General features: G+C 34.1%; 1 protein-coding gene across 1 annotated transcript; it reads left to right on the top strand.

Moving 5' to 3' along the window:
* Positions 1-731: 731 nt before the first annotated feature.
* LOC141519646 (olfactory receptor 4P4-like) lies at positions 732-22,713 on the top strand. Its single transcript, XM_074231825.1, has 6 exons — positions 732-799; positions 1,961-2,075; positions 4,305-4,432; positions 14,388-15,343; positions 20,243-20,411; positions 22,587-22,713. The coding sequence occupies exons 1-6, from the start codon at positions 732-734 to the stop codon at positions 22,711-22,713; spliced, it is 1,563 nt and encodes a 520-aa protein (XP_074087926.1).
* The last annotated feature ends 1,009 nt before the right edge of the window (positions 22,714-23,722 follow it).

Here is a 23,722-nt window from a genome sequence, read left to right on the forward strand (position 1 = left end):
ATGATATTGACATAACTCGCGGTCAGATCTATTGAATAAATAGATAACTAAGAAATAAATAAAATACGTTATTCAGTAAATTTTTCTGTATTATATTTTGGAATATTCAGGAATACAATGTTTGTCTACCTACAATCTGCTAGACACCAAAGGTCAGGGTATAAATTATTTATTGAAATGTAGTGTGAGTAGCAGTACACTAGATTCCAGTTGAATTTTCCAGGACATTTTGTCAAAGTTTGAAATTCTGGAGAAAAACTGTGCAAATACTTTTATCTTGCATTCATTCAAAATGACAGCAGATGTTCATAGATTTGTTTTCTCTCATATATAATGAGATAATATAATACAAATGGATAGGGAATTCTGAATTAATCTTAGCTCAATAACAGATTACACTGATATATAAGTTATGCTAGTTCCATAAATAAGCCAGATAACTATGACATCTCACCTGGTACAATCACAGATCTCAGACCATGGTTAAGGCTTTCTCCAACAATAACTCTATCTTTATTAAATTCCTACAATATTCAGATTCTGATGTATTATAAAATGTTTTGAGGTAGGCAAAAGGTCTTGGAGTTACTAAAATCATATTTGGGTTCTACCTCTGATCAAGGAATATTCTTAGCAACAATTCCCTAATTTTGCATCCTTCAGACTGAGGTATGTTTCATCTCTTTGCTTCTTACTTTCTGGGAGGTGATGATTTATTGATCCCAATATCCATGGACTTTGATGGCTACGTCCGTATCTGTAAACCTTTATACTACATGAAGATTGTCATCAAACAAAGGTGTAACACACATATCTTACTTACCTGAGTGATGATATTTTGGCACTCTGTCCACTACTCATGATTCTGAGATTATCATTCTGTGACCCTAATCAAATAATTCACTATATGTATGACTCAACACTCTTCTTAAAGCTTGCCTGAATAGACACATATGTTAATAGCATTTTAACATTTGGAATAGTATGCTAAGTGTTGGCTTTACATTTGAAAAATGATGCTCTGGTATATAATGCTCAGAAGAATACAATGGGGAACATCAGCATCATGCTATAAGAGCATTCATTGGATTTACTGGACATATTTAAAGATGCACAAAGTAACTATCATTACCATTTTCATTTTTTTGAAGGAATTATTCAAGGGAGAACAATTATTCTCAATCCAACAGACCAGAATGAGAAGTAATAAATATAAGTGGAAAAGAGGAAGGTTTGTTTTCAATACATAAGCAAAATCTCCCAAAGCAACATTGAAAAGTAGAATAAAGTCTCTTGGATGGAGTTTGGTTCCTTAGCAGCTGAAGTCTCCCAACCATGTATAAATAGACTTTGTCTGATCACCTCTTTTTGTGGTTTTCTTGGATATAAACTACCCAGTTCACAAGGCTCAAATCCTATTCATCATTGAGACTTCAATTCTCAAACTTATGTTCTTCACTCTGAAAGTAATTACTTGATTCCAGACTGACCTGTTTTGTTTGGCTCTGGTCATTCACATAGACTAGTTAAGTACATTTAAAATTCTTTTGTCAGTCCCAAATACCAGGAAATCTGACTTCTCAAGTAGTTCCTGCTGAACTGTCTCAATGAAGTATCATGCCTAAAATCCTGATTTATACTTCATCATGGCTAAACCTTCGAAGTCCAGGAGAAATTACTCCTTATATCTAGAAAATGAGAAACAAAATAGAATAAGACAAATGACCTACATTCATTTCTAGGGGCCAGAGGAGAATAGAATAAAAGAAGGAAGGATTCCTCCCATCAATTGTGTTCAAGCTGACTTTGCTCCAACTTCTCTAAAATGCTGAACAGGAAAAAGAGCTTGACTCCTTGACTCTACCAATCCTTCAGATTCTTTTTTTTTTATTTTTATTTTCCAAATTAAATATAAAGATAGTTTTTCATTATTCTTTTGTCATAAGATTTTGAATTTCAGGATCATGAGACTCAGCAAACTCCAGCAATCTGGACAATGCAATCTAACTCTGTCCAGACTTCTCTGGTTAATTTTCTCCTTCATTGATTGGATCACCATGAAATTTAATGGAGAGGTATAAGGACAGGGCCTTCTTTCCTCAGTTGGAGAAGATTTCCAGACTACATATCTAAGCAAATGTTAGGGCAGTTAAGTGGTTCGCAGTGAATAGAGAGAGCACTGGCCTTGGAGTCAGGAGGATAGGAGTTCAAATCCAGCATCAGATACTTGACACTTACTATCTGGGTGACCTTTGACAAGTCATTTAACTGTGATTGCCTTACATCTATGAACATCTCTCTTAGTGTGATTCATATCTGACCACTGGACTCATACTCTTCTGGAGCAGAAAATATGACTGGGATGACTTAGCACAGCATTCCCTCATGAAAATCCAATTCTCATGCTTGATATGCCATCACCATCCTGATGTCATCGTCCTCTTCAAGAATAAAGGGAAAGGGGCGGTTAGGTGGTGCAGTGGATAGAGCACCGGCCTTGGAGTCAGGAGTACCTGAGTTCAAATCTGGCCTCAGACACTTTAATAATTACCTAGCTGTGTGGCCTTGGGAAAGCCACTTAACCCCATTTGCAGCTAGCCAGTGCAGGGGAAAGAGCACTGGCCCTGGAGTCAGGAGGATCTGAATTCAAATTATGCCTCAGACCCCTAAAAATTACCTAGCTATGTGACCTTGAGCAAGTCACTTAATCCCATTGCCTTGCAAAAAACCTTAAAAAAAAACAGAAAAAGAAGAGAATAAAGGGAAGACATTATCAAACAGAAACTAGTCTTCCAATTAACAGAAATCTTGGCCAAAATTGAGAAATTGTTCTTTCATGAATAGCAGTAATCTCATAGATAAATGATGTCCTTCACAAAACGACTTTATCAAGAGTTGACCTTGATGATGAAATAGTAGAAAAGATTAGATCATAAATAATTGATTAATTAATAATTTAATATTATAATCATATTTTCTTTTAAGAACAAGGACTACGAATACATTAACTATTATTGTTAGCTATTAAATAAGACTTCTACTGTCCATCTTTTCATTTTCCCAACAAATCTTGATGAATGATTAATCTCTACTCCAGCAATTAGGGACTTTTATTTCATCAGATATTTTAATACTGAATTAATGTGTCTTTATGCCTAAGATGATCTCCAAATTACCTTTTCTAATTTTAACTAGTACCAAATAAAGTTGGTGATTATTTATTTCTTAAATAATTTGACATATGTTAGTTTGAAACCATCAACTTTCTCAGTTGTGCTTTCCATTTTGCATTTGAGATTCTTGACTTTGATCGTAACCAAAAAAATTTTCTTATTATTTTGTCTATATTGTAAACCAATAAATAGTAGTTTGATTTGCATGTCACTGGATAAGCAATGACCATCAGCAGTTTGTCTTGACTAGAAAGAATCAGAATGAGACTATAATTATAATGTAACCTACTCAGGAGTCATTAATATTTCTCCAATTGTTTATGACTTTCTGTATTTTTTGTTTTAAAACATTTTATTTTTACAATTACTAATAAAAAGACATTTTTTAACTTTAAAAAATTTGAGTTTCAAATTTTCTTTTGTGCCAACAACCCCCGGTTTGAAGTAAGGCACTTTGATAGTGGCAGAGTCTGAATAACTGAGTAGAGTCAGGGACTTTCCTGAGCTCTCCCCAAAACTACTGCAAATAGTTTTCTTTTTTAATTATATATTTTATTTCCTTTCCAATTATAACAATAGTAGTTTCTACCAATCATATCATTTTTGTAAGATTTTGAATTGTACAGTTTTCCCCCCATCCTCCCTTCCCTCTCCCCACCCCAAAGAAAGCAATCTGATAATTTCAATATTGTTTCTATAGTAAGTATTGATCAAAATTGAATGTGTTGGGGAGGAGCCAAGATAACAGCACGAGAACAGGTTTTCCCAGAAGCTCTTGCCAAAATATTTCAAAAACCTTAAAATTATAACTCTAGCTATATTTTTGAGACAGAACCCACAAAAAGATCTAGTGAGGCAATTCTCCAGCCCAAGGTAACCTGGAAGATAATGGGAAGGCTCTGTTCCATGGGGTTGGAAGGGGCACTAGTGCAGCCAGGTTCACCACACTGGAGCAAAGAAGCTCCAGCCTTCCAGGAACAGCCCATAGGGTGCCTGTGAGAGCACCAGCTGCTGAAAGCAGAAACAGTTTCCTGACCTTCCAACCTAGGGAACACCAAGTACAACTTGGAATATCAGCTGGGAAACCTCTGCCAGAGTGAGTGTGGAACCCATGCAATTTTGGTACTCAAGGTAGCCATAGGCCTCAGAGCAGCTCTGGCCATCAGTATAACCCAGGTCCCAGGAAACAGAAGTAGACCCACAGAACCACCCAGTAGGAGCCACCAGCAACTACTCCTAGAGCTCTCAGCCCATGGAAGGTAAGCAAGTGAGGGGAGACTGTTGAGGTCTCTCTTCTGTCCCTGGTACAGGAATCTGGTGTTTTGTCCATATTCAGACCCTGTTTGCAGTCTGGGTCCCCCCCTTGCCTTAGAGTAGGAACCCTCATCACACAGCACTAGGGCAGAGGGCTGTGCTTGTAGTAATCCACAGACCTGGAGTGCAATCAGAGCCTCTCATAAGACCTTAAAGGAACTGAGTCCTTGTAGGGGTGTCCCAGTAAGAGTCAAAAGCTCAAGAAGCAATCCAAAACCAGGGTTCAGGTTGGGGGAATGAGTAAACAGATCATAGACAATTAATTTTGTCCTATGTAAGATCAAAATGCACACAAAGAAGGAAAAAGCCCAAACTTCTGCATCTAAAATCTCCAAGAAAAATAGGAGTTGGGCTCAGGCTATGACAGAGCTCAAAAAAAGATTTTGAAAATAATGTAAGGAAGCAGAGGAAAACTTGGGAAGATAAATGAAAGAGATGCAGGAAAAATATGAAAACCAAATCATCAGGTTAGTCAAGGAGATCCCAAAAATGTTGAATAAAACAACATATTAAAAACCAGTTTAGGTCAAATGGAAAAAAGTAGTCAAAAAAAAGTTAATGAGAAGAATACCTTAAAAAGCAGAACTTACCAGATAGAAAAGGAGATAAGAAAACTCCCCGAAAAAAACTACTCTTTCAAATGTAAAATGGAGCTAAATGAAGCCAATGATTTTGTGAGGAATCAAGACACAATAAAACAACACAGAAAGAATGAAAATCTAGAAGAAAGTGAGAAAAAACTCACTGAAAAAGCAATTGACCTGGAGAACAGATCCAGAAGAGACAATTTTAAAACTTGGGGGCTTCCTGGAAATCATGATCAGGAAAAGAGCCTTGATTTCATTTTGAAATAATTTCAATAGGAAAATTGCTCTGATATATAATAGAAAAATAAATTTAGAGAATCCACCAATTTCCTCCTAGAAGGGATCCAAAAAAATAACCCCCCAGGAATATTATAACAAAATTCCAGAACTCCCAAATCAAAGAGAAAATATTACAAACAGCCAGAATGATACAATTCAAATATTGTGGAGCTGTTGGGAGGATTGCACAGGATTTAGCAGTATTAAGGGTTCATAGGTCTTGGAATATAATATTCCAGAAGGCAAAAAAACTTGGAATGCACCTGAGAATCAACTACCCAGCAAAACTGAGCAGCCTCCCCTGGGGGGAAAAGATGGGCATTCAATGAAATGGGTATTTCAAATGTTCCTGTTGAAACAACCAAAACTAAATGGAAAGCTCAGTACAAGACTCAAGTGAAATATAGAGAGAGTGGACAAGAAGGGTAAATTATGAGAGATTTAATGATGATGAACTGCATGTATTCCTGCATGGGAAAATGATACTGATAATACTTGTAGGAACCTTCTCATTTATTAGAGCTGTTAGAAGAAGCATATATAGAAAAGGCAGAGGAGAGAGTTGAATTTTAAGGTATAATATATATTGTAAAAATGGAGACAATGGGTGAAAAAGGAAATATACTCAGAGAAAGGGAAAGGAGAGGTAGAATAGGCTAAGATACTTTATGTAAAAGAGTCAAGAAAAAGCTTTTTCAATGGTATAGAACGATGGAAGGTGAGGAAGAATGAGGGAGCCTTCATTCTAACTGAAAATGACTCAGAGAGGAAGCAATATATATTTTATTAGGGTATAGAAATCTAGAAGAAAAAGAGAAAGGAGATAGAAGAAAGGGACAAGGGAGGGGATGAGGGATGTAGGTGAAAGAGTAGAGGTTAGATCATGGGAGAGAATAATGAGATATAACACATTTTCTTTTTTTACTTTTGGCAAGGTGGTGGGATTGGGTGATCTGTCCAGGACCACAGGCCTGGTGGTTACTAGGTCTCTAGGGTGGAATGTAGGTTTTAGTATCTCCTGGATCCAGGACTGGTGCTCTGTCTGCTGCACCACTTGGAGTGAAAGGAGAAAGAAAATATAATAAATGGTAGTGGGGAGCAATAGATAGAAGGAATCAGCAATATCAACTGTGGAAAAATATGGAAGTAACTTCTCTGATGGATTTATGATAAAGAATGTGATTCATCCATAGACAGAGTTGATGGTATCTGAACACAGAATGAAGCACATTTTTTTTTCTTTCTTTCACTTTATTTCTCATGATTTTATTTGTGGGGAGAGGGGGAATTATGTTTATTTTCACAATAAGACTGTTTTCGTAATGTGTAAATAAATAAAATGTAAATTAAAATTTTAAAAACTGAATGTGTTGAGAGAAAAAAATGTATCCTTGAAGAAGAAATAAAATATTAGAGAGAGCAAAATTGTGTAGTACTTAAGAGAACTTTATCAGAAATTGAAAGTAAAAGTCTTTGGGCTTTGTTTATACTCTGAAGATCTTTCTTTGGATCCAGATGACATTGTGCAATGCAGATAACCCAAAATTGCCCCTGATTATTGCACTGATGGAGGGAGAAGTCCATTGAGGTTGATTATCATGACCATGTTGCTGTTAGGTTGTACAATGTTTTTCTGGTTCTGCTCATCTCACTAAGCATTAATTCATGCATGTCTTTCCAGACTTTTCTGAAAACCCATCCCTCCTGGTTTCTAATAGAACAGGTGTTCCATAACATACATATACCATAATTTGCATAGGCATTTCCCATATGATGGAAAAAAATTCCAATTTTTGCCAAAAATTTCAAATTTATTTTAACTACAAACAGAGTGGCTATGAATATTTTTGTATGAGTGATGTTTGACCCTTTTTCATGATCTTTTCAGGATATAGATTCAGTAATTGTATTGCTGGATCAAAGGGAATACAAAACTGTATTGTCCTTTGGTCATAATTCCAAATTGCTCTCCAGAAATGGATTTGTTCATAGCTCCACCAGCAATGTATTAGTGTACAGTTTAACAAAAACATTCCATAAAAATCATGTTGAGAAAAAAATAAGATAAAAACAAAAATCCAAGGAAAATAAAGTTTCAATCTATATTCAGTCACCATCAGTTTGTTCTCTGGGAATGAATAGTATCTTTCATCATAAGTACTTCAGGGTTGTATTGCACCATTGCATTGTGGAGAAGATCTAAGTCTTTTATAGCTGATCATTCTAGAATATTCCTTCTGCTTTATACACAGTACATTTGACTTTGAATCAGCTCATGTAAGTATTTCCAGGATTTTCTGTGAACATCCTGCTAATCATTTCTTATAGCAGAATAGTATTCTCATAATCATATACCACAAGTTGTTTAACCATTCCCCACCTGAAGGGCATCCTCTTAATTTCCAATTCATTGTCAGTATGTCCTCCCTTCCTAAAACAGAACTTCCACTAATATATCTATACATATAGATCTTTTTAATTTCTCATTTCTTTTGGTATATAAACTTTAAAACAGCATTTCTAGGTAAGAAGATAGGCATGATTTCATAGCTCTTTGTTTAAAATACAAAATTGCTCTACAGAAAGGTTGGATCAGTTCACAACTCCATCAACAATGCATTAACATCTCATTTTCCTTACATTCCCTTCAGCACCCACTCATTTATTAGGACAGTTAGGTACAAAGTAGTACCTCAGAAGTATTTTAATTTGAATTTCTCCAATTAATAGTGAATGAAAAGATTTTTATATGAATATAGATAACATTGATATCTATATCTGAAAACTATATTCTTTTAATCATTCTTCAATTATTAATTGGCTCTTATTTTTATAAATTAGATTCAGTTCTCTATGTTTGAGAAAGGGGGTCTTTATCAGAGAAAATTGCTTCCAATTTTTTTTGTAATATTATTCTAACTATAATTTTCTCCATCCTATCCCCACTTCATTTATTCTGTTCTTTCCTTTTACTTTGACCCTCCCTCAAGTGTTTTGTTTCTGACTACTCTCTCCTGCATTATGTCCTCCCTTCCTTCATCCCTTCTTGATAACTTCCGTTTCCACTTGTGCTGTAGGATAAGCTAGATTTCTACTTGTTTTTTGCAAGGTAATGGGATTAAGTGAATTGCCCAAGGTCACATAGTTAGGTGATTACAAAGGTGTTTGAAACTGGATTTAATATTTAGATGTTTGAAACTAGATTTGAACCCAGGTCCTCCTGACTCCAGGGCCAGTGCTCTATCCACTGTATCTCCTAGCTTCCCTCCATAAGATTGATTTCTATGCCCAAATGAGTGTGTATGCTAGTCCATATTTGGGCTAATTATGATGAGAGTAAAGTTCACTAGCTCTTTAGAGTTCTTCTCTTTAGTCCTGTATTTGAAGATCAAATTTTCTAATTAATGCTCATCTTTTCATTAGAAAAGTTTTAATTGCCCCCCTTTTGCTGAGTAGGTGATTCTTGATTTTAATCTTAACTCCTTTGTCTTCCAGAATATCATATTCCAAGCCCTAGGATCCTGACTTGTTCTCTGATCTGTGAACTACCATAAAAAAATTCTATTATCCCCTGCAAAAGTGAGGAAGGACCCTCCTATCTTGCTGCAAATAGCCCTAGGGATCTATTGTTCCTCCTTGACCTGGAATTTCCATTCAAGGTTGAGAGGGTGCAAATATGGGCAAAGTAACAAAGTCCTATCTCAGTGTTTGCAGATACCCCTGCAATCTCCTTTTACTACTTATTTCTTTTCCTTAGCATCTGTGGACTGAGAGATCTAGAAGCAGCTATTGCCACTGCCAACAACTCCCAAGTACTGAACCTGGCTTCTCTGGAATGACCCACACTGGCCTTTGATCCTCTCTGACCTTTCCCACTGACTTTCCAAGTTGCCTCAGTCTGGAAATTTGTTTCACTTCTTATTTTGGTAGATACGAGCACTCTAAAATTTGTTTAGAGTCTTTAGAATGTGTTTAGAGTTTAGGTGAGTCCCTGTCTTTACTCCTCTGTCTCAATTCCAATGCTCTGCATTTTTTTTTTATAAAAAAGAGAACTGACTCACATTTTGTAAAGGTCATCAAGGTAATGACTCTTCCTTAGGTAGCTAAATGATATCTAATTTCATCAGCTGTATTTAGATACATTTATACCACAAAGCTTTGAAAAGTTTGCAATTGTTTTATTTAGGCATTTAATTCCTCATTAAGTTTTTTTTCACTTGTCTTAATTTTCTATGATTATATCAATTGGGCTTTTAAGAAATCAATTGTTGATGCTCAGTGAAGGGGAAAGAACCAAGAGAATATTGTACACATTAACAAAAATGTATGTTGATCGACTATGTTGGCTGCAGCTCCTCCCAGCAATTAAGAGATTGAGTATAACCCTGAGAAACCTGTTATGGACACTGCCATATAGACACATGTGTTATGTGTAAATCCAGAGGAAAAAACAAATAAAAAACAAATATACAGAATATGAATGGATGCTGTATTAACTTTTTATAAACATCTGTTTTTTTCCTTCCTATCCTCTGTTTTTTACTTTCTTTTCCTTTTGTCCTAATTCCTTATACACAAAATGATTCAACAAACATATTATGAGTTCATCTACTATGTTGGATGCAAATCCTCTCAGCAGTTCAGAGATGTAGGATAATCCTGAGAAACCTGTTATGGACACTGCCATATAGCCACATGTGTTAAGGACTTAGGAAAAAAAAACAAATAAAAAATACAGAATTTGAATGGATGGAATGTCCACTTTTTAAAAACTTCTCTTCAGCTTTTATCTTCCTATCTTATGGCTTTCTTTCTTTTCTTTTTGTCATAATTCCTCAGACACAAAATAACTACATAAACATGTTAAACACATGTATACATGTACAACCAACCAGACTTGTTTGTTGCTCAAAGAATGGATTGGGAATGGAGTGTGATAGAAAATGTGTAAATACATGTGTATGAATGTTGAAAAACTTTCATAACATTTAATTGAACAAACATATCAAAATAAAAAAGATAGGTCCTATTGTTCAATTTTTCCTAATTAAAATCCCCCCTCACTTTAGAAGAATGGAAAAACAGAAAAAACATCTCTAAATTTAAAATAGTTACATGTCAGAATGGACTGTAAAATGACATTAAACTAAAACTTCAATGTGTAATAAAAGAAAAACAATTTTTGATTGGACCATCAAGAAAGCCTTCATTTCAAACATGATATTTAAATGGACCTTGGGGGTAGGAGAAAATTCATAGGAAAAGATGAAGGGGAAGGACATTATAGAAATGATGGAGGGGCGGCTAGGTGGTGTAGTGGATAAAGCACTAGCCTTGGAGTCAGGAGTACCTGGGTTCAAATCCGGGCTCAGACACTTAATAATTACCTAGCTGTGTGGCATTGGGCAAGCCACTTAACCCCATCTGCCTTGCAAAAAAAAATCTAAAAAAAAAAAAGAAATGATGGATAATGAGACACAGGATATATATGGATTAATAGGAGTCTAACAGGCCAGAAATACAGACTGTTTCTGCAAGCATTATATAAAAATAGTTCCTGCAATATCCATTGAAATGCAGAGGAATCACATGATAGGACTTTTCTACCAAAAAAAACTTCTTAGAAAACTATAGGTAAGACTGTTTTCAAGGGTAAAATAAGATTATATTGGAGATAAAATAAGTTTTCGAAAGTCTTTTCCCAGTCATCTATCCATATTGTAATAAGGGTCAGTTTCTGTTAGTCAATGTCAACATAACAAGACATGAATAAGTTTCAGAGATAGAATGAATTGCATGTGAGAAAAAGAGAAAGTGGAAAAAGTAATCTTTTTTCAATTTTGGATACCTGGACTAAATTTTTTTCCACTGTTTTATTTTTTTCCATTAGGTATAAATTGGGGAGGAAAACTGCATTTTGGAAATTTGACTTTGGTTTGCCCACTTTATAAACAATTGAAAATATTCTATAGCCAATTAAATACTCATACCTGATGTTCAGAAAAGAGGATAAAACTCATTTAAAAAATGACATTTGTGCTTCACGCAGAAGTTGATATTGGCAATCGAACATAGCATAAAGCACGGTAAAACAAGATGAGAGCCTGGGCAAACATTGACTTATTGATGTCAGGATATGGAAGAAAAGTGGAGTCCATAAATGTCAAAAGTATGATTGTGTAAAAAAGCGAAGGAGAAAGATAATATGGTATTGTCATAGAAGCCAAGCTGAGAAAAATAATAGAGAAGAGATATGTTCAAGGCTTTCAGAGATTTAGGAAGCTGAAGACTAAGAAAGGAAATTGAATTTGATGAAAAAGTTTTCATGGGCAATATAAGCAGAGAGAAATTTGTCTAGTCTAGCAGGAATCCATGTCAGTTTGTCCAAAGTAATGCTATAAATATTTCTTAAATACTAGATTGTGTTTCAAACTTAATCGAATATATTATTGAGATGAACTCAAAGATTAGGAACAATCACTTCATATTTTATACCAACTTTTCCCTTAATGCACATCACCTAAAGAAATAATATTGAGAATATGTGCAATAGACCATAGAATTTCTATAAAACTCATAATCTATTGAACATGGGAAGGAAAGGTTAACATAATGACAAAAGTAGAACTAATGATGTATGTGGTAATGAAAGAAACTTGGCCATGATTGGAAAATTAAAAAAAAAATGATCTCCCAAGGCACCAAAATGTAGTTTCAAACTAATAATAGTGTGTTCCTTTGGAATCTTTGACATGTCTCTGGGAGTTCACCCTCTGGTCACTCAAAAGCAATAAAATTCATAAAGAGTCTAGTAAGTTTGTCCGGAAAGAAAATTTAATTGAAATGTTTAATGTATGTATAATCAGGATAATGATTTCAATGAGCTGATGGGTTTTTTTTGGGGGGATTTCAAACCATGGATAAAAGGAATGTGCACAGAATTATGCTCATTATGTAAAAGGCTACTTCTTTCTATTTGAAGAATGAACTTCAGGATGAAAAGAAAATACATCTCATATACTTTTGAGATATTGTATTAACCTGTATTTGCCAGAATTCTTTGTCCTGACAACAATCAATGATTTCAAGAATCAGACTTTTGTTTTTATGAGAGAACATCATCCAGGTATGTATCAATCATTGATTTGAAGCATATTTAAGGTTTCCTCCTCATATTAACATACATACTATATTTCCATATTTATCTGTCTCCTTGTCTGTTAAGCTACCAAAACTAAATCTTGATTCTCATTTTGATACTTATTTTTATTCTTAGAATGGTGAAGAGCTAAGGAATCACACACACACACACACACACACACACACACACACACAAACACAGATGCAAACAAAACACTTAGTAATCAATAACCCATCTACAACATGCTTCAATTTCCACACTCATTGCTTTATAAAATTCCCTTTAAACTCACTCATCTCCCTTTATAATAACTTTCTCCAAAAATTTATCAAATATCATTCCTAGGTTGGGTGATAAATGTCATTAACTGAGACATAAACTGCAATTGTTACCTCTGCAGAAAGTTAGGAATACAGTAGTATGACACATAGAAATATTAAGGAAATGTGACCTCCTTTTATTCCCTTTAGTACCAAGTTTATTCTTGTCTACATCACTTGGAGATGGATTGCTATTAGGTTGACACTGCTCCTGCACAGTGATAAAATTTAAAAATATTTAATTATATTACATTTACATATAAATATATATACATTAAAAATAAAGCTATCAAAACATCTTATATGACCCCCATAAAATATAAGATGGGCTAGGAGGCCATTATTAACTCTCTGGTAAAAAAGAAAACTGTAATTTAAAGGTATTCCATACAGTTCCAAAAGTACCACTAGACATTGTACTGTAGTGAGAAGGAAAGCAGAGATGCAGAATATATGTGTGTATCTATGTGTGTATTCTTTTGTGTTTGTTTTTGTGTGTTTATGTGTGAGTGTGAGAGAGAGAGAGAGAGAGAGAGAAAATATGAGTCACCTAGATGAATCAGAAAATGGATTAAAAACCAAGGAGACACAAGAGGAAAAGACTAAAATCAGTCAAAAGTTAGGTTGGAATAAGAATTCCACTCTCTTCCTTCTCTCTTTGTCTCAATTCCAGGTTGATCACACATCTGCTCAACATCAGTTAGCCAGAAGCTAGTCAAAATTATTCATGCCATGATGCCGTGGTTTTTTAAAGTACTTTAATGGGTTTTTTTTGAAAACGGTTAATTTATTCTTATACCTTTGTTCTTGAGGTTATTTTAATTTTCAAATGGTCCTATTGATTCCCTAACTTCTTTTCAGAAAAGGCAATGTTACTTTAAAATATTCTTAGAAACACTCTTACAGTGTTTCTGAATATCATTTTTGGCCCTTCTAAATTCTTGTCTGCTCTACAGTCTTGTGATTCATTGTGGTCCTTGTTCTTTCTTGAAAAGTTTCAACCAATTTTTGAAGATTCAAACCAAATTTTTTGACTCTGTTAATTGTTAGTAAATTTTCTTTTGGGAATACACAATTTTTATTCTTATTGTTTTATAACCTACATTTTCTCTAATGTGATTATTTTTTATTTAATTTTACTTTGTAAAAATACAATAATTTTATTATAAATTTATTTTTTCTTTCCTGAACCATGAGTTAAATTAAATTTAAGTATGTTTTGATCCATCTTGAACAATATAATGGAAAAGAAGTATTCTTTTGTTGCTAAATTGTTCTCTTGTTTTGCAGATTTTTCTAGTAGTTATGTCAATGAATGGTATTTTAAATCTTCAAAGGAATATACAAAAATGGATAAAAATCATGAAAAAAAGTGAAAAAGATATCTGAGTAGAGGAAACATCCATTTTCTGGCTAAATTTAAGGCAAAATATTATCCTTTATATCAATGCATTATAACTAAATGTTGTAATTCCATACAAATCTACAAATGGTTTCATATTTCCAACATTTAAAAAGTGTAATTGTTACTTTGTATAATTTCAAATGAATTGTGTTGTGTGTTTTTTTCCAGCAGACTGATCAGCTTCAACAAATGCATCAAAATGTTGAACAATGTCACTGAATTTGTTTTCTTGGGAATGTTCATGAACAAGGAAACAGAGATTTTAAGTTTCATATTCTTTTCACTATGTTATTTTGCAATCCTCTTGGGAAATTTTGTCATCTTCATTACTATTTCCTATAGTTATCTGATTCAACAACCCATGTACTATTTTCTCTGTCATTTGTCTGTTATGGATTTGGGTTATACTTCCACCATCATCCCGAGACTCATCAGGGACTTAATAGCAAAAAGTAAATCCATCTCATTCAATAGCTGCATGACTCAGCTCTTCAGTATTCATTTACTGGGAGGTGTTGAGTTGTTTATCCTGGTGTCCATGGCCTTTGATCGCTACATAGCCATCTGTAAACCTTTACACTATCTGATCATTGTGAATCGAAGGAGATGCAATTTACTTATTCTTCTTGCCTGGGGAGTGGCCTTTTGGCATTCCATTGCACAATTATTTATGATTATCACTTTACCTTTCTGTGGTCCAAACCAGATTGATCACTTCATGTGTGATGTGAAGCCTCTCCTGAAACTGGTATGCATGGACACAAGTATCCTTGATATCTTAGTTATTGCAAACTCTGGGATGGTAGCCTTGGTTACCTTTGTGGTTTTGTTGTCATCTTATGTTGTCATATTATATAACCTTCGAAACTGCTCATCTGAAGGTAGGAGAAAAGCTCTCTCTACTTGTGGTTCCCATGTCATGGTTGTGGTTCTCTTCTTTGTCCCCTGTATCTCCACTTATGTCCCTCCCCCCACAGTTGACAATAATGACAAGGAATTCTCTGTGTTTTATACCGTGATTGCACCTATGTTGAATCCTCTCATTTACACACTACGAAATGCAGAGATGAAAAATGCTATGAAGAAGGTGTGGTCCAGAAAAATATCATTACTATTCAATTTAGGTAAATGAATTTCACTTTGTTTTCCCAGATCCCTATATCCCCACACTTTAGTTCCTGGTGACAAACTGAACACATCATCAAATTTTAAGGACTAAATGTTATAATAAAAAACCTAACCCATTCTAGTTGATAATAAATGAAGCAATGAATTGCTCAAGAGAAAATGTATTAATTTCTTACTATGTGTCAAATAACATGATGTTTGATGGAGAAAAAAAGAAAACCCCCAGGCTCTTTTTTCCTTTTAAATATTTTATATACTAATATAGGTGATAGAATGAATAGGGGACTGATAATCAGGAAAGGAAACTTTTGTCCACAAATTTTCAGATATTTAATGAGGTAATAGAGGAGTCAAGTGATTCTCTTTATACCAGAGAATAATAGCAGTTTATTTTATCATGATCCATGGTTAAGTTGGACTTAAATTTAGTAACTGACTGATATTGGCTCATTCCCTGATTTTCTTACCAAGTGGAAAATCAATGTAATATAGTGGCTATGCCATTTAAGGATAATAGAAGCAGATCCTTTTTGTTTTATTTCCTGGTGAATATCAGTGCATGATAATAAAGAACAGGACTCATGGAGTGGAGAAAATATCTGGCATCTTCTCTGAGGATATTGTAACATATGTCACAAAGCTACATTCTGATTTGTCTAATTATAGTCTGTTATTTAATATTAGCACATTACCAAAGTAGAATGAGCAGTACTGAGTATTCACAATGATAAATATCACTATAGCTCAAATATTTAGGTTTCACACAAACTACCATAAGTTAGAAATTTTTTTTAATTTAAAAAAACTCACAAAATATATGGTGGTACATTTTGCCTTCAGCCTGTATAGGTCAGCTGTTAAACTATCCTTTCTTGATATCCATGATTGTGTCATGCATCAGAAAAAAAAAAAACAAGATAAAATTTGCAAATAATTTCAATGCATTTATAAAAGTTGGGTGCAGGCAACTATTCCCTAAAAATTGTTGATGAGAAAGATATGCCAAATACTATGAGTCTGCTTTGTTATAGAGGGATTTTCTTTAAAAGAATGAATATTTGCCTCATTTAACAGCACTGTTGTTCATCCATTCCTATAAAAATAACTGTTCTATAGAAGGTGAGTAGGCTGAAGTTTTTTTCTTTAATCAAAATTTCTATGAGCTAGACTGAGGTCTTTTTAAGCCATGAGCAAGAGAAGAAATGCAGAACAATTTGCTCGTTATTTAACAGTTTGAAAACCACAATGACAAAAATATTATTTGAATGACTGTAGGGAATTGATTTGTTTGAAAAATATTTAGTCAGGATTGTTTTATCCATAGATATTTCATCATCAAATAGATCTATGTGAAGGAATAATTGAAACCTATAAACCTGTGATGGGAAGGGTAGGTAAATGAAAACTTTAGAAGTTAAATGTTGCCTTTCATATTCTAGGAGCTTAGAGAGTAGAAAATAAAAATTGAGTTAACCCCAAAGAACATGATGTTAACATTTCTAAAACACCTTACTTATCCTTGTAAGTGTATCTATTTCATTGAAACTTTATTTTCTCAATAATTTTAAGGGTTTTTTCTCTTTGTTAATAATATTCATGTATAGAAGAATAGGATGTGTCTTAATGTGTGAGTTTAGGGGATACAATCATCAGATTAAGAAAAATCCTCTAGATTTTGGCAAAGCTAGAGCCAGCTTATGAGAAGAGACAGAAAATTGACCTTAGATTCAGAGATATGTGGTTTCAATTCCTTCTAGAAATTTTGAACTATGGAACCATCACCAAATCACTTTCGACTTATAAGGCTCAATTCCCTTCTCTGCAAAACCTAGTTTATAATACTTGGTTAATAAAACTCTACATCATGATGTTATTAATGCTCAAATCAGATTATGTTACGTGCTTTACAAATTTTACAGTGATACATAAATATCATCTTTTTCTAATAGGGAAGCAGTAATCTTATCACCAATTTCAATATATCCTAAATATTCTTGATATTCTCCCATCAGTATTGATATTGCCTTTTTTATCTAAAGGAATTTGTGAAATGAAATGAAAAGAAAGGAAGTAACTTAACAGGATTATTATAGAAATCACATGAGTGAATATATATAATAATTAATAAATAAAAATTATTAAGAGAAAAACATTGACAGAATGAATAGTCATGTATTCAGGAAGACTTGGGTTTCTGTCTTACCACTGAATCATACTTTTTATATACTTTGCTGTCTAACTTGGTTTAGAGTGTTCTAATTCCTTATTTCTGTGATCAGCCATCAGTCAGACATGCTGAAACTTGACTCTATCATAGTGGAGTCATATTCGTCCTCTTCAAGAATGAAGGAAAATGACCAATGATCCTAGATACATTATTTCATGCCTTAGGACTCCATAAATTCTCTAATATTATATGTTACAAAAGAGGTGCCAAGGTGAATTGCACCAGCTATTATCCTCACTTCAGAATTCTCAGTGTAAATAAAATCAATCATCATAACCTTTATCATCAACATTATTTTATAGATGGAGTAATTTGTGTCAGAGTGAAAATGGTTTGACTAAAATGTTTATACACATACATGCAAATACAAAAAATGACATATATGTGTATGTGTGTACATTTTGAGAATGGGAAATCAGACTCTAAAGTCTCTGTTGTTCTCCTGATGTAATTCATACTCATAAGGCTACATTAGACCTTCACTATATGAAATGTGGAAGGAAAGAAACATTTACTAATTGTCTGTGATTTTCCAGGAACTGAGCTAAGTATTTTTCTTACTTATTTCCTTGGTTCCTAAATAATTATCTGGGTGGGTAGGTGTTCTTATAATTCTCATTTTATGGATAAGCAAACTGAAGTTGAGTGAGGTCATATTTGAAGCAAGGGTTTCCTGACTACAGGTTCAATGGTTTATCCACTATGCTACCTAGATATAGAAAGTGAGATTTCAGGGAACATTGATTTACCCAAAGTAATATCAAAACAAACAACTAAGTATAAGCAAATAATTTTAAGGATTTAAAATGAGACTTTGTACATGTTTTTAACTGTTATTTTTTTTCTCTTGGGAGCAAGAAAGACTTTCCTTTTCATTTATTATAAACATTTCATTTGTAGAAGAAAGTAAATAAAAATAACTTAAGAATAATCCTAATCTTAACTGACTGAGCCAGTACTGATGCTCACTTGTTCTTGGTATTGGCTTAATTTGTTTGTACTTTTGCATATATCACTTTTTAGGACTATACTTTTTTTCTAGGAAAGCTAGCTGGCACAGTGAATAGAATGATGAACCTAGAGCCAAGAAGAGCTGAGATCAAAACTTAGTGTAGACATTTACTATTTAATTTATTTGATCAAGTCAAATTATTTTATCTCCATCAATTTCTTCATTCAGAAAAATACAAATAACAATTAATATCCACCTTAAGATTTAACAAAGAAAACATTAATTAACATTTAGCAAATATTCTGTAAATCATAATATGCCATATTACTGTCAGATAATATCAATGGACAATAGGATCAACATAACAATAAGCAAATCCCCTATATCCATCTCATGCACTCTCTCTCTCTCTATATGTGTGTGTGTGTTTGGCATTTTTTCCCATGTGAACAAAACTGGAGAATTCAAAGTATCCATAAAACAAAATGTGAAATCTTTCAGCAAAAGCCTGTTAAATTGGAAAAATTGAGGTCTGGTTTTAGATTGATAGGTAGAAAGATAGATATTTAGCTGCATAGCCATATAGATTCATAGATAGACAGAAAAATAGATAGATGAGAGATAGAGATATAGATAGAGAGATACATACATACATATATAGAAAGAGAAAGAAAGATAGATAGACAGATAGATAGATGGGAAGATGGATAGATAGTTGGAGGAATAGATGGATACTTGATTGATGAATGCATGGATGGATGGATGGATGGATGGATGGATGGATGGATGGATGCATGGAACATTCAGGTAATACTGTAATTTTTTTCAGGGCTTCTCTTTACCCTTTGATATAAATTTTCACCCAACTATCACCTGGGATTCCATGAAACTAAAGCATGCTAAGTGGCCACAGACCATAAAACTATGACAGAAGACAGGCTAAACAATTTTGAAGATAAACTACAAACCTCAACTCATCCAGTTAGTATAGGGAGTGCCCATACCTTGTAAGTGCTAGATAATTAATAGACCACAATGATAACTACAAAATATAATAGCAATAATAATTATGAGAAGGATTTACAGGATAATATCCCAACTAGAAACATGTTTGCAAAGTAGAGACATACACAGAAACCCATGAAACCCAGTCATTTGATCTTATATTTAATTTATTAGAAAACAATGAAAATATGTCATGTTCTGGTGTAATTAATGATATTTAAAAATAATATATAAGAAAAAGTTCATATCATGACCATATTGATTAAATTTAGGTCCCATCAAGAAAAAGTTACATGAGTGAGGAAGCATTAAAATAATTCAAGGATGAAGTGATGAGCAGCTTGTGCAGAATATATCCATAGGAGTGGGGGGGAGGGGAGTTCAAACAAAAAAAAGTTAACAAATTCAACAATACTCATTGAATATATGTGAGAGAGGAGAGATACTACAAAAGACATGCACACACACACACACACACACACACACACACACACAGACACATAGAAAGACACACAGACCAGGAAAATCCAATAATGTTTCCTGATATTTCAAATTAGTTTTTTGCATATGATTTAGGGGGATATTGTTGTTTAGAAAAAATTAAAACACTTCTGAGATATCACTTCACATCATATATAACATGAAATAGCATTCCATGCCATGATTAACATTCCAAAAAATTTGAAAAATGGTAAATTTTGGGAGGAATAGTCTTCGATCTTTGTTCAAACTCCACAATTATTTCGCAGGATACAGATGGCCTTCACCATCACAGATATCCCAGAATTGTGCCTGATTGCTGCCCTACTGGTATGAGCAAGCCCATTAATAGGTCGACCATCACCCCCATGTTGCTGTTAGGAGATACAACGGTCTTCTGGTACGGTTCATCTCACTCAGCATCACTTCATGCAAATCTTTCCAAGCTTCCCTGAATTCCCATCCCTCCTGGTTTCTAATAGAACAATAGTGTTCCATCACATCCATATACCACAACTTGTTAAGCCATTCTCCAGTTGAAGAACATTTACTTAATTTCCAATTCTTTGGCACCATAAACAGGGCTGCTATGAATATGCTTGTACAAGTGATATTTTTACCCTTTTTCATCATCTCTTGGGGGTATAGATCCAGTAGTGGTGTTGCTGGATGAAAGGGTATGCACATTTTTGTTGCCCTTTGGGAATAATTCCAAATTGTTCTCTCACAGCTCTACAAAGCATTCCATAATAATCATGTTGAGAGAGAAATCAGGAAAAAAAATAAAATCCAAGAAAAAATAAATTTCAATCTGGATTCAGATACCACCAGTTTGTTCTCTGGGAATGAATAGCATCTTTCATCACAAGTCCTTCAAAGTTGTACTGCATAGGTGTAGCCAGGTGGTGCAGTGGATAGAGCACTAGCCCTGGAGTGGGACTATCTGAGTTCAAATCTGGCCTCAGACACTTAATTATTACCTAGCTGTGTGGCCTTAGGCAAACCACTTAACCCCATTGCCATGCAAAAAAAAAAAAAAACTAACTAAAAAAAGTTGTATTGTATCATTGTATTGCAGAGATCTAAGTCATTTACAGCTGGTCATTCTAGAATATTCCTGCTGCTTTATACACAGTGCATTTCTCTTTGAATCAGCTCACATAAGTCTTTCCAGGATTTTCTGAAAGCATCTTCCTCCTCAAATTTTATAACAGAATAATATTTCATCAGAATCATATACCACAAGTTTTTCAGCCATTCCCCACCTGAAGGGTATCCCCTTAATTTCAAATCCATTGCCACTAAAACAGCACTTTTACTAGTATCCCTAGACATGTAGATCTTTTGAATTTCTCATCGATTTTGTAATATGAACTTAATAGCAGCATTGCTAGGTAGAAGGGCAGGCATGATTTCATAGCCCTTTGCAAAAATACAAAATTGCTTTGCAGAATGGTTGAATCAGTCCACAACTCTATCAACAATGTATTAATATCTCATTTTCCTTACATCCCTTTCAGCACCCTCGCATTTATTAGGACAGTTAGGTACAAAGTGGTACATCAGAAGTATTTTAATTTGAATTTCTACAATTAATAATGAAGTAGAAGATATTTTATATGAATATAGATAGTATTGATAAATTTCTCTGAAAACTATTCATATCTTTTAATCATTCTTCAATTATTAAAAGGCTATATTTTTTATAAATTAGACTCAGTTCTCTGTTTTTGAGAAATGAGGCCTTTTTCAGAGAACCTTGCTTCAAATTTTTCCATAATTATTATTCCTAACTATATTTTCTCCATCTTATCCCCTCTGCATTTATTCTGTTCTCTTTTCTTTTACTTTTTTCCTCCCTCAAGTGTTTTGCTTCTAACTACCATCTGCTGCTGTATTTCCTCCCTTCCTTCAACCCAGTTTTCCTTTAGGATAAGATAGATTTCTAGTCTTTTATGCAAAGTAAAAGAGTTAAGTGACTTGCCCTTGGTCACACAACTAGGTGATTTTGAAGTGTTTGAGACTGCATTTGAACCCAGATCCTCCTGACTCAAGATGCATCCTTTGCATCTTGTAGCTTCCCCCTATAAGATCGATTTCTATACCCAAATGAGTATGTATACTGTTCCATATTTGAGGTAATTATGATGACAGTAAAGTTCACTCACTCTTTAGAGTTCTTCTCTTTAATCCTTTATTTGAAGATCACCTTTTCTAATTAACTCTTCTCTTTTCATTAGAAAAGTTTGAATTGCCACCTTTTTCCTGAGTTGCTGATTTGTGGTTTTATTTTTAAGTCCTTTGTCTTCAATAATATCATATTCCAAACCCTAGGATCCTGACCTGTACTCTGATCTGTGAACTGCCATAAACATTCTATTATCCCCTGCAAAAGTGAGGAAGGACCCTGCTCTCTTGCTGCAGCAAAGCCTAGGGATCTATTGTTCTCCCTTGCACTGGAATTTCCATTCAAGACTGTGACAAGGGTACAAATAAGGTCAAAGTAAGAAAATTCTATCTCAGAGCTCGCAGACACCCCTGTAATCTCCTTTTACCTCTTATTTCTTTTCCTTAGCATCTGTGGACTGAGAGATCTAGAAGCAGCTGTTGCCACTGTTGATTCGACAACTGCTATGTACTGCTCCTGGCTTCTCTGGAATGACCCACACTGGCCTTTGATCCTCTCTGACCTTTCCCACTAACCTTCCAAGTTACATCAGTCTGGAACCTTATTTCACTTCTTATTTTGGTAGATACGAGCACTCTAAAATTTGTCTTTAGAATGAGTTTAGAGTTTAGGTGAGTCCCTGTCTTTACTCCTCCATCTCAATTCCCTTGTTCTGCATTTTTTTTATAGAAAATAGAGAACTTGCTTATATTTGGAAAAAACCATCAAGGTAATAGCTCTTCCTTGGGTAGATAAATGCCATCTACCTTCATCAGTTTTCTTTAGATAGATTCATACCACAAAGCTTTGAAAAGTTTGCAATTGTATTTTTAGGAATTTAATCCCTTATTAAGTATTTTTACTTAATTTTCTATGATTATATAAATTGGGCTTTTAAGAAATCAATTCTTGATTCACAGTGAAGGGGGAAAGAACCAAGAGAATATTGTACACGTTAACAAAAATGTACATTTATCGGTATGTTGGCTGCAGCTGCTCTCTGCAATTAAGAGATTGAGGATAACCCTGAGAAATCTGTTCTGGACACTGCCATATGGACACATGTGTAATGGACAAATCCAGAGGGGAAAAACAAACAAAAATCAAAAATATGGAATATGAATGGACTCTATGGTCACTTTTTAAAAACATCTTTTCTGGTTTTTTCCTTCCTATCCTATGGTTTTCTTTCTTTTCCTTTTGTCCTAATTCCCTCTACAAAAGTTTTTCAGCAAACAAGTTGTGAGTTGATTGGTTATGTTGGACAGCTACTCTCAGCAGTTCAGAGATCTAGGATAAGCCTGAGAACCCTGTGATGGGCACTGCCATATGGACACATGTGTTAAAGACATATGCAGAGGAAAACACAAACAAAAAATACAGAATTTGAAGGGATGGGATGCCCACGTTTTAAAAACTTCTCTTCTGCCTTTTTCAGCCTATTCTTTCTTTGTCTTGTTTTCATAATTCCTCATGTACAAAATAACTATGTAAACATGTTAAACACATATATACACATACAACTCACCAGGCTGTTTGATGCT

This window comes from Macrotis lagotis, chromosome 3 (genome assembly GCF_037893015.1).
Source record: "Macrotis lagotis isolate mMagLag1 chromosome 3, bilby.v1.9.chrom.fasta, whole genome shotgun sequence".
In the NCBI taxonomy this organism is placed as follows: domain Eukaryota; kingdom Metazoa; phylum Chordata; class Mammalia; order Peramelemorphia; family Peramelidae; genus Macrotis; species Macrotis lagotis.